General features: G+C 44.0%; 1 protein-coding gene across 1 annotated transcript in view; it reads left to right on the top strand.

The window, feature by feature from the left end:
* Positions 1 to 12,204, top strand: part of LOC124615633 (probable G-protein coupled receptor CG31760) — a 611,636-nt gene that overhangs the window by 534,050 nt on the left and 65,382 nt on the right. Inside the window, exon 9 of the mRNA XM_047143641.1 lies at positions 9,900 to 10,005. Within this exon, the coding sequence (XP_046999597.1) occupies positions 9,900 to 10,005 (106 nt within the window). The remainder of the gene's footprint in view (positions 1 to 9,899; positions 10,006 to 12,204) is intronic.

Genomic DNA, 12,204 nt, shown 5'->3' with positions numbered 1-12,204 from the left:
TCACCAAAGTTTCTTGCAGCCCCTTAATGGAAATAATTGTGGCCAATGTCCGAATAGTATGACTGGAGGAGGTACGGGATATGTGGGAAAGATAAGGGCAGTACCAGTCTCCATTACAATAAGATCCAGGTATGGCACTGTAAAGGTCCAGAAAATCGAGGTGGAAGTGGGACCAAGACACAAAAGCGTCTGACCGTGCAGCATCTTGCTTGATGTGGTAGGTGGGACACATTTCCATGAAGTGGTAGACGTGCCAGCTACCACCCCACAGTGCCCTTCATGCGAGAGGGCCAACACCTGTTGCTGGAGAGGTGCTGGAACCCCCACAAAGGCATGGTGGTTCTCACCCTTTAGAAGGAGGACGCCACACAGAGTAGACAACTCGGTGCACCAGTGCCAATAAGCTTGCAAGTCTGAGTCCAGAAGGTTGTGGCGATCAGCAGCTCACCCATGCTGGACCATGCACTAAAGTTCTCGGATGATTGAGTCGTATGGGGAGTGTTAGGCCACCAGCAATGCTTCTAGTGACTGAAGGGCGACAGCGTCTTCTGCCATGTCGTTCAAGTGGAAACGTACCTCTGGGTTTTGTCGAAATTTGGATCCTGAGCTACAAGTAAACTCAGCTACCAGTAAACGAGATAAAAGATTTGCTTTGGCATGTTGGGTGGTGGACCAGTATTGGATGATACAGTTACGTGCTGACAAAGACGGCGCCCAATACTGGAAGAGATGGGCCTTTTTACTGCCATGGGACATGGAAGACTTAAAAAGGGGCAAAAGTTGCTTGGTGAGTGATTATGGAACTTTTTGCGGCTGAAAATTATGGCTAGTGACTCCTCCTCAATTTGGTTATAATGGCGTTGGACCAGCAAGAGAGTTTTTGGAATGATACAGTTCCGCCCTGTGAACATTACAGGAGAAACCTCTCAGTACTCCATGAAAGGATACGTCTGCACCATGAATGAATGAGACTGAGGGATCGTATGCAGTGAAGCAACAAGGTCAAAGGAGGGCCTGCTTGAGTCCCCAAAAGCGTTGGCAAGTCCATTCCCACTTAACGTTTTACTGGAGGAAGATGTGGAGAGGTTATGCTGTGGCTGCTTCTTGGGCTACATAACTGAATGGGGGCAACAATTGGATCACTTCCACATATCGGGCAGTGGGACAGGTGCCCACTACTCTGAGGATGTGCCTCAAGTATTCGACTTAACAAGAAACTACACTTAACTTTATTGCACTGAAGGTTTGCATCCCAGGTCACGGAAATCAACATTACAAAGTTCGTGGAAAGGTCTGTTGCGTCGGTGCCGGCGACGGTGATGTCGGTACTTCGCTGCACGAGGAATTTGTGGATTATAGTTTATAGATAACGCTGAAAAATTGGCTCGGCAATAGCTGTTCCTAATGGCAGGGAGCTACATTGACAGAAGCTGAAGGATGTATTGATGAGCAGTATCAGTCGGGATTGCCTATCCAAGAGGAGCGGCAGGTAGGCATCCTCGAGATAAATCTTGGCGAAAATAGTACCACCCACCAAGCAGGTCAAAATGTCACCGACTTTAGGGATGGGGTAGGAGTCGACCACAGAGAGGGAGTTGATCATGTCTGAGAAATCGGCGCAGATTCGCTAGGCGCCATTTTGCTTCTCCATCAGAACGATAGGCGTCGCCCACTTAATATAAAAAACTGCAAATGCTGAAATTGCCGTGGAAGGTAAAGGAAGAATACGCGTTCTGAAAGACTTGGAGACTGCAGATGGGAGTAGGGTGATATGGAGCTCAAAACCTTTGACGCCTGAGCTGGGCGGCGAAATCATCGAATTAAAACGGGTAACCAAATCGTCCAGAAAAGCTGGCACGCCAGAGGGAATGGAAGTTAGATGTGGAGTCGTCGACCTCGAGGCCCACCGCGCCGAATAGATCTATCCCCAATAAGTTTACAACCCTGCTGGAGTCCACCACTACGGTGCGACCCTCGACGGAATGGACGCCACACTAGACAGCAGCACAGAACTGGCCTGAAAATTGGACGATGCCATTATTGTAAGACAGCATCTGGAAATCGATGGGCTGGATGGGTGGGGCGCCTGGCTACTGGCAGTTGTACCAGTCAATGATTTAGGCCAAGAAACCTGTGTCATTGTGCAGGAGTAGAGGCCCACTACCAGTGGAGACTGTCATGGTAAAAATATTTGCAGTGGAATGAAAATAATTGCATATAAGCAACGTCTTGAAAAGCCTCGTCTCCAGATGCTGTTTTCATCATACAGCGGATTGACATTCATGTAGTCCACTGACATTTTGTAGGACTGACGGACTTCCACTTTGTAACCTGACTTACCACACGCCTTACATTTCGCCCGTCGATGGCCGCATTTGTGAGAGGAGTGGCACATAAAACACTGGCTACAGGATGGCAATTGCTGGGGTCACCACTTGGGTCACTTGGATGCCTCGTCGTTGTGAGACATTCGCCAACCTGGCCAAGCACGTGAGTGGGAAAGACGGATGGGAATAGCAGCAAAAACCTCACACGGGTTATGCAGTGCTGTCCCCGAACGCACCGACTGCTCAAAAGCCCTGATGAGCGGCAAATATGCCTCCAGAGAGCAGTCCTTCAATTTTAACAAGTCTGGACAGAATGGTTCATCTGGGCAGAGCACGAACGTCATGTCCCTCACTAACGTGGCCGCAGAAGACCTTTGACAGGATAGACTCTGACACATGAAACGACTGTCCTGCAAGAGGCTCTGCAACTGGGCAATCCATTTCCTGTTACATTATCCAGCGAGTTTATGGCAGCTGAAGAATTTATGGCAGGGCATGGCTATGAGCACTTGGGAATCGAAATAAACACACAAACTGGATTTGACATTGTCATGAGGAAGAGTGTGAGGTTCAACCTCTAGGTTTTGTTGTTGTACCAGCACATACATTACAAGTCTGAAGTAAGCTAACAAGTTTACGTGCTGCTGCTCATTACTGGAGACTCCGTGGACCACTAAGTGTTGCCCGATGTGCACTATTTAGTTGCACTACGGTTTGAGTTTGTGTTCGAATGGTGGGAACGATGGAGCCGAAGTGCAGAAGCTCTTCACTATAATACTAAGCAGGAGAGCCGAATTGAAAACCACCGGCACCATTGCACACAATGTGGCCAACCTCTCTGTCAAGGCTTGAAAACTATACTTCATGTGTTACATGGTGAGCAGAACATGTGAAGTCATATCCGAACTTTCAGCCATTGGAAAAAAGAAATATTTTCTCGAGGAAAAGATGCACAGGCTCCTAACCAGTGTTATCGGCTCGCCCGTAAGTCGTAAATAAACTTCATAAAAACTAAGGAATACGCCGTATCCGCAATGAAAGTAACTAACGTTACACAAATGTGGTTCATTGGAAAAAGTACGATGCTCGTCTGCTTCACTTAACTATCTCAGTTAACACTGAAAAATGACAGAAGCTGAAGGTCATTGTTGAACAATTCAGTGTCACATATTTGGTCGAGTTTTCTACAAAAGAATGTTTACAAAAAGTTCTACTGCTGCACATGGAAACCAAGTTCCACAAGCGTTTACAGTTACTACGTGCAAAGTGATATGGTTCCTTGGAAAAACAGAACACAGTCAGTGTTTCACCGAAGTCTGTGAACCAGGGTCTGACATCCAACCACGGAGACTTGACCATCGGTAGAGCTGCTGGTGCTAGGCGGTGTCTGTCGAGAAGGCAGTTGGCCGGTGGCAGGCAGCGGCGTTATAGTACAACGGTTGTCCGTCTGCAGGTGTCGTTCAACGTGAACTCACTCCGCGTGGCTGTGCATATGCCTTATACTGTCATGCGGTCGGATATCGCAGGAGCTGTTTAAGGTCACGTAGGTTGTGGAGGAAAGTAGTTCCTCCCTCGGTCCGCGACCCTTGGTGGTGCTGCTAGGTTCGGATAGTGGAAACGCTGCAAAATTGTTTTCTGGTGCAGAGCGGTTGTGTGACATGCAGGCAACCTACGACGCTGTTGGGCCAGATGGGTTTCTGGCCGTACAGGTGGAACACCATAACATGTCAGAATGAAAAGTGTTAGACCATGAACACTCGACTGAACATTACCAAACCTTTACTTCAGCACTTATGTGCGTGGAAGGGTAGACAGGTCCGGATTACACCCCAATGTAAGCTTCTGTTGAGTAATTTCAGTATATCAAAATATTCCAACAGACGAAGATTGGCGTCAGTTCACATTCGCTACTAGGTATGTCTAACGTTACAGGTGGCTTTCATACCACCGGAGGCTCGGACGTATTTCAGATACAGTTAGTCGCCATTTTTCGGACTTTGAGAAAGGTACAATCATTCGCGTGAGAAACATGGGGGTATCATGCCAACATATAGCACAAACAGTTGGCTGTACTGAAATGGCAGCAGAATGAGTGTAACGAGATGCACTAAGGACGAATGTCTGTCATGAAGAATAGGAACAGATCTTCCCAGAAAAACTGTGCCACGTGAAGGATTGTTCGACTTGATGTGACGAACTCGCGGATGACAACAGCTGAAATTTGAGCAAGGCTTAGATGCAGAATGTCATTACAGACTGTTGGGAAAAGATTGCTGAAACTGGATTGAGACGCCAAGTTCCATGCGTCGTATACCGCTGAAACCGGACTACAGACAACCGACACATACATGGCGTAGACCTTGAGTCGTCTGGGCCAATGGATGGCTCTCTCTGGGTGTTATTAGTTAGTCTTACTTCAGTGGATGGTAGGCAGATACAAGCTAGACTGTCAGTATAAGGGAGCAGCGGTTTTCGAGCGGAATACCTCTCCAACTAAAGGAATCGTGAAGTGGGAGACACAAGACATGACAAAAGAGTTGATTTTGTAATTGGTAAAGGACTCTGAATATCCCCCCCCTCCCCCCCGGTAAGAACAGTAAGCACTGTTTTAATTCACTTAATGGATAGGATAGAAAACGGAGGAATATATGGATCCTATGGATCCTTAACTGGTGTCCTCGGTCCTTTGATTTGTCATCCATTCAGTATGTCTGCGATGTGATAGAAACACTCTATACAGAATACAATGAGTGCCAGAAGTCATAGCATAGCGATATGAATGTATATAGACGTCATTAATATTGCGCATACAGGGTACAAAAGGGCAGTGAATTGGCATAGCTGTCATTAGAACTCAGCTGATTATGGCCGCACAACGGTAATTAAAAGGCTGAACACGATATGGTAGTAGGAGCTAGATTCATGTGACATCGTTACGTGATTCAGTATTACTAGATCCACAGTATCAAGAATGTGCCGGGAATACCTAATTTCTGGCATAACCTATCCCCACGGACAACACAATGGCCGACGACCTTCACTTAACGACTGAGAGCAGTGGCATTTGTCAAGAATTGTTAGCCAAGCAAATCAATAATCTCAGAAATCAATGTGAGACGAACGACGTACGTATCCGTTACGACAGTGCGGTGGAATTTTGCGTTAATTGTCTACGGCAGCAGACGATTGACGCGAATGACTTTGCTAACCACACGACTTCGACTGGGCTCGAGGTCATTCTGGTTGGATTGTACCCGACTGCAAAACAGTAGCTTGGTCAGATAAGACCCGATTTCAGTTGCTAAGAGCTGACAGTAAGGTTCAACTGTTACGCAGAACCAATGCGGCCGTAGAGAGAAATTGTAATCACGGTACTTTGCAAGCTGGTAGTGGCTCCCCAATGGACTAGCTCCTCTAAATATACAGCTACTTGGAGACCAATTTGAGTCATTTATGTGCTTCATGTTCCCGAACAGCCGCGGAATTATTATGGATGCCAATGCGCCATGTCATCTGGCCGCAGTTGTTCGTGATTAGTTTGAAGAACATTCTGGACAATTCGAACGAATGATTTGGTCTGGGTGGCCAAATCATTCGTTCGAATTGTTCACCCTGTATAAATCCTGTTGAAAATTTATGGGACGCAACTGAATGGTCAGTTCTTGCACAAAATCCTACATGAGCAACACTTCCGAAATTATCGACCTCTGTAGATGAAGCACAGCTCGGCATTTCTGCAGCGGACTTCCAGTGACGTTTAGAGTCCATACCATGTCGAGTTACTGCACTGCGCTGGGAAAAAAGAGGCGTGATAACAACGTTAGGAGTTATAGGATGCCTTTCGTCACCTCAGTGCTTTGAGTAGCATGCTTGTACTGTGATGGCACCACAGACGATGATCATGTTGGTTGCCTGTAATGTCAATAAAAAATTTGAGGAGATGCTCCATCCACTGACACGTACTGAGATCTACATTCTATACGCCTTATAGTTTTCGTGTAGTAGTTTTCTGAAGCCACGGAAGTTCTTATGAATAACCCCATTCTTTCTTGTAGCGCCCAGATATGGGAGCTTTTCACGATGTGAAATAGAGTTTATTCTTTCACAAAAAGCAAATAGAAACTACTGACTAGTCCTTTTCATGGCTCTCGTAATCTTAATTGTGACTACTATAACTGCCACGACGTTTCAGACAGAGCATTCTCCTCTGCAGATTAAAAACTCATTCTGAAAACAATGTGCCCTAGGGTTTAACTAAGACTTTGCTTCACAATTTCCCTTCTTCCAGCATTAAGAACTTATGTGAACTTAGGGAGAAAGGGGAAACTTACTGACGGAAATAAAACTGCAGGAAGGGGGGGGGGGGGGGGAAGGTGAGGAACGGGGGAGGGGAGAGTTGAGTCGCGCTTTGAGCAGTTCAGTCGGTGGTGCACTTATCCGTGGAAGGCAAAGATACCAGGCTTTAATCCTGATATGATAGGCATTTATAATGTCCAGGAAATTTCACTACTCAAACTATATCCAGTCAGTTGCATCCACTGAGAGTCAGTCATACGTCTACTCCAAAATGAATTACTTGATATTGTTGAGTTTACTAAACTCACAGGTTATTTCACTTCCTAATTACCACGAAGCCACGCGGTGTAACCGCGCGGTTACGGGCGTCTCGCCACGGTTCGCGCGGATCCCCCCATCGGAGATTCGAGTCCTCCCTCAGGCATGGAGGTGTGTGTTGTCCTTAGGGTATGTTAGTTTAAGTTAGATTAAGTAGTCTGTAAGCCTAGGGACCGGTGATTCAGCAGTTTGGTCCCACAGGAACGTACATAGATTTTACCACTATGGTGATGTAGAACTGAAATTCGGTCCGACATATGTTCTGTGTGAAAAATAAAAGTTTCTAGCTCAGCGTGTGAGGTATGAAGATGGGAGTCATTTGAAGTGTTTCTATGTATGCATGCCATAGATGTTACAAAATGCATGAGGTTAATAATTCATATATTAAAATTATTTTAAATGCAATAGTTCTTTGACTTATCAATGATCGTGATGAAGAACTCAGACACATAGTCATACAGGACTGACCTTCACAATTTTTTATCATCAGCAGATTTTGTCAAAACAGTCTTAAAATTGGAACTTCCAGCATCATAATTTGCAACTGTTTGAACAGGGAGACCTAGAAGAAGATAACGCTACTGAGCAGATATATATTTTCTGTTGTTATAATGTCTCCTACTTATGTGTCACATGACTAGTAACGTTTATACACAATACTGCTTATTGTTCTCTTGTGGAAAATTATAATTTATCAACAGACGGTATCTACTCGGTTTGTAGAATGTTACGTCTCCTACTAACCCTGCCTATGACATTGTAAACTCGTATATTAAACAATAAACTGTTCAAAAATGGTTCAAATGGCTCTGAGCACTATGGAACTTAACATCCTAGGACATCAGTCCCCTAGAACTTAGAACTACTTAAACGTAACTAACCTAGTGACATCACACACATCCATGCCCGAGGCAGGATTCGAACCTGCGACCGTAACAGTCCCACGGCTCCGGACTGCAGCGCCGAGAACCGCACGGCCACCGAGGCCGGCAATAAACAGTTAAAGACTTCATTAGATGTGAACAATCCATAACCAGTTGGTGTTCTTAATTGACACTGAATCTAAGTCCTTCGACTGCGCTTGTTCTCTGTGGTGCACACTCGTCTGGAGGAGCTAAGATATTTACGAAACTCACTTATTTCCTGTTGCGTTTCAGTTAGCATATCCTCTATGTGCGTATGAAATTGCCTTCAACACCAACTAAAAAACCTTCGCAAATCTAATAGAACAGTCAAAAATAGAGTCGGAATCAAGCATTCACGGGGCCCGCTATTCTCAATAGTAATTTATAATAATACGGATCTAGCTACTAACAGCGGAATCCAAAACCGTCAACTAACATTAAGAGCTCCTCAAGAATACAGTTCTGTTCAATAACAGAAAAAGAAAATAGTTCCAGAGACAGCAATATTTTAAGACGTTATTAATTTTAATCGGCGTTGTGAGTTCCGCCGTGACAAGTAAAGTTGCAGACGTACCTCACAGGCAGAGGGGTAAGAAGCGTATCCACTGCGGGGTTAGTGGATGTGAGAAGGGAAATTTCTTGTTTGTCATCCAGTGCTGACAACGCACGGACGTGCGTGATTTGTTCTGGTCAGGTGCTACGATATATTGAAATTATTTCAATAAAACAATCTATAATTTTATTGATCACTGTGTTTTCCTGCGGACAATGTTCCAAGAAATTCTTATTGCTGAAAAATATAAATTTTGACACAGCAGTAACATGGATTCATGACTGCGCATAACAGAGATGTTATCTTCAAATGTGGTACTTATTTGTAACAAAGAACATTGGTGAAAATCAGCGCAATTACTGGAAGAAACATGACATTCAAAACATTCCGTCTGCATTTATGGCCGTGTCAGATTTTGCGTAATGAATTTAAATATAGGAACTATTACTATTACTAATTAATTGATCATTCGCTCACGTAGACAACATAGCAACAATTCGTAAGGCAATTACAGTGTCAAAACTTTGCGGTCGCTGGGGGTGGCAGCTACCCTGAAACGCAGAACAGCCGTTCTCAAGAGATACGAATGGTGTCGGATTTTCACAATCATTACATGGCGGCCGGCGGCAACTTATCGTGCCCTTACTACAGCTTGTCCATTGGCGTTTCATTGCATACCAATTAAGTAAGCTACCAATTAATGTTGAGGGCGCTACCTATGTGACCCCAGGTGCTACCTCTCAATGTCTGTACTGGCTCTTGAGCAATAACGTTTGACGACCACTACGATAAAATATCTAGCACAAATTATAATTCACGATATATTTGCTTTTGGTTATTGTTGATTAATATTGTATTTGATACGTATTTTGAGGTACTGGTTTCATGGTACATTTTTATTCTGAGTCGGGGGTTTGTCTGATGAGATTATATCGCATGTAATGCCACTGAATAAACCCTAACCATTTGGATCGTCTTTCTCCCTCCCTCTCTCCCTCTCTCTCTCTCTCTCTCTCTCTCTCTCTCTCTCTATATATATATATATATATATATATATATATATATATATATATATATATATATATATCCTTCTGTTCTTCTTTCTGTCTCTCTCTCTCTCTGTACATTATTCTGGTTTTAGAAGTTGAATTGCTGTATTTAGCCACAAAATAATACGCTACATCGCCATAACATCGACATTAGATTTTTTTTTACTTTTATGCAGCTAGGTATAAGGAGCCAGGTGACACTTCCCGTTGGACAAGTTCCATTTTAGAATGCACGTTGCTGTGGTCGCAACAATACGAACATAGTTTACGGATCAGGCGGGATCGAACTCGATACAGAAATTGTATGTATAGAAACAATTATTACGAGAGGAGTGTAAATAAAACGTCAGTTTAATTGTGAATCTCTCTATGCGTTGCAGATTGTTCCTGCAGTCGCCATGTTACTTCTCAAATGCAGCCAGCACTTGTACGTGTGTCTGCGTGTTTTCAGGTTGTTCCTGCAATCGCCCGCCAACCCGGACTTGTTGTACATCATCTTCTTCTGTCACACGCAGCTGACGGTCACTCTGCTGCTCGGACTCATCTTCGGCAGCAAGGTAGGCACACCGTACTGCATCTGTACAACTTATACTTTCTATCAAGCAGATAATCGAAGTTGTGGGTTAATAAATCGATAAGTTCTTTTGTTGCGAATGATGCCGGCTAGAACGTTTATTTTTATGTCTCATTGTTTTTTTTCCATTTTAACTGTTATTAACATTCCTCCATGAGGCAGCGAAATTGCAGCTGCCATACTACGGCATTTTAGTGATCGAATAAAACCAATTACAAATGGATAAAAATACACTGACAAGAACGAAGACGATGATACGGAGATGTTGGTGATAGGTGCTATTTTGAATCCTGTGTGGATGAGGCTGATGTCGTCTCCGCGTAACATTTTTAGGTAAGGTATTTAGCAATCACTGGGATTGGAGACAAAGTAATATGAAAAGGGTATGTGGTACTAGCGCTGAGGTGGTTCAGGATTCGAGGTGTTTGTGACAGGAACGGGTAGTATTGCAGTTGTGAAAGGAAAGAGTGCTCCAGAAGCTTTGTTCGGAATCGAAGTGGTAAGGTAGTGGACTTCATGATTTATTTCGTATGCTGCGAGGGAAAGGCAGTAAAGTTTACCTAGATGAATGGGCGTGGATTGCGTAGAGAAGTACAAGAGGTTGGGGGACGGTTAGTAGGTGCCACAGCAGGTTATGGCTCTTAGATCACTTAATAACATATTATTTTAATCGATGCATTGCACAACGACGACGTAACTCAATGAAATCAGTGCCTGACTGATTTCACTAAGTTATATCGTGTCTATCCATCAAATCAATGGCTTACAGGATGTAACGAACTATAATCATACAATGAAGGCTTTCACGACCGGATGGTACTGTTGTTGATAATTCTTCCGGGTTATATGGCCGAGGTCCATGGAATACTTCTATTCCTAACGTTTCGTCCAATACTACGTTGGACATCCTCAGAGGTATGGCTGGTCCTGCCGACTCAACAGGACCAGCCATACCTCTGAAGATGCCCAACGTAGTATTGGACGAAACGTTAGGAATAGATTTATTCCATGGACCACGGCCATATAACCCGGAAGAATTATCAACAACAGTAACGAATTACAATTACAGATATTTCTGTTCGTGATTGACGACAGTGTACTGAATAGAATTACATCCGCACTTACGTCAGTTGCAGACTAATAACTAAAGCTATTACAAGTCGCACGTCCTTGCGCTGGGTAGCACATCCAAGTACATGTGGCAAGAGCAAGCCACTAATGCTTATTTTCCCATGGCCAGCATGTCAGGTTGAAGTGAAGAAGCGTGGGAGCTAAATGACTGAAGGCCTAGTCCAATTAGTACTGCCGTTATGGCCGCGCAGAAAATATCTGGTCGCAAAGTTTGTGATGCGTTTGTGGAAAGACTGTTCGATGCTGGAAAAAACCAGAATAATGAAATGTGTACATATTAACGTAAAACGTATAAAATATCTGCGATTGTACCCGTTACAGCCTGTATATCCACAAGCTTTCTCCAGAATGCGTATCAGTCAGTGACAACCAGTGACTTCCGTGTGGCTATCTAACTGAAAAGCCGTATAGACGCTCTGTGAACGGCTGTGAAGTGCATGGCATGAGTAATTAGTAACGTACATCTTCCCCTTCTGATGGCCTATGGATGCGCCCTGATATTAATGTAACCTTGTCTTCGCGGTTACGTCATAGGAGGCTTAAGTATGTTTCTTCACTTCATACCGGTTCTTGAAACATTATAAATAGGCTTTCAAGTGGTACAGGCGGTTATCTTCCAGCATCTTCCAAATCACCTTCTTCAGCTCCGCCATGACCCATTGTTATGAGTCGAATCGACTTCGGCTCTTCTCTGGTTACGTACCGTATCCGTAGTTGGTACTGTTTGATATGGGTCCCATACACGTATTCAATCTGCCGAAGTGGCACGCAAAATTTATTCGTCAGCTGTCTCATTCGTAGACCGACTGCATATTTCTAGTAATCTTATAATGACTTAAAATCTGCCATCCGCTCTGCTTGAGACTGAGAGTACGAGATGATTCGATTTAAACATCCATAAACATTGGTATACCGAGACATTTACATCAGTTGACCGACTGCGAATGTGACTCGGCATGTTAGGCATATTGCATGACTTTTCAGTTCTGTGGAGTTCAACAATTTCGTAAATCTGTGTCTAATGAAAAGCCAAAGTTTGCACCAATTTTAA

Source organism: Schistocerca americana, chromosome 5 (assembly GCF_021461395.2).
Source record: "Schistocerca americana isolate TAMUIC-IGC-003095 chromosome 5, iqSchAmer2.1, whole genome shotgun sequence".
In the NCBI taxonomy this organism is placed as follows: domain Eukaryota; kingdom Metazoa; phylum Arthropoda; class Insecta; order Orthoptera; family Acrididae; genus Schistocerca; species Schistocerca americana.
This window is presented reverse-complemented; position numbering and strand designations above follow the sequence as displayed.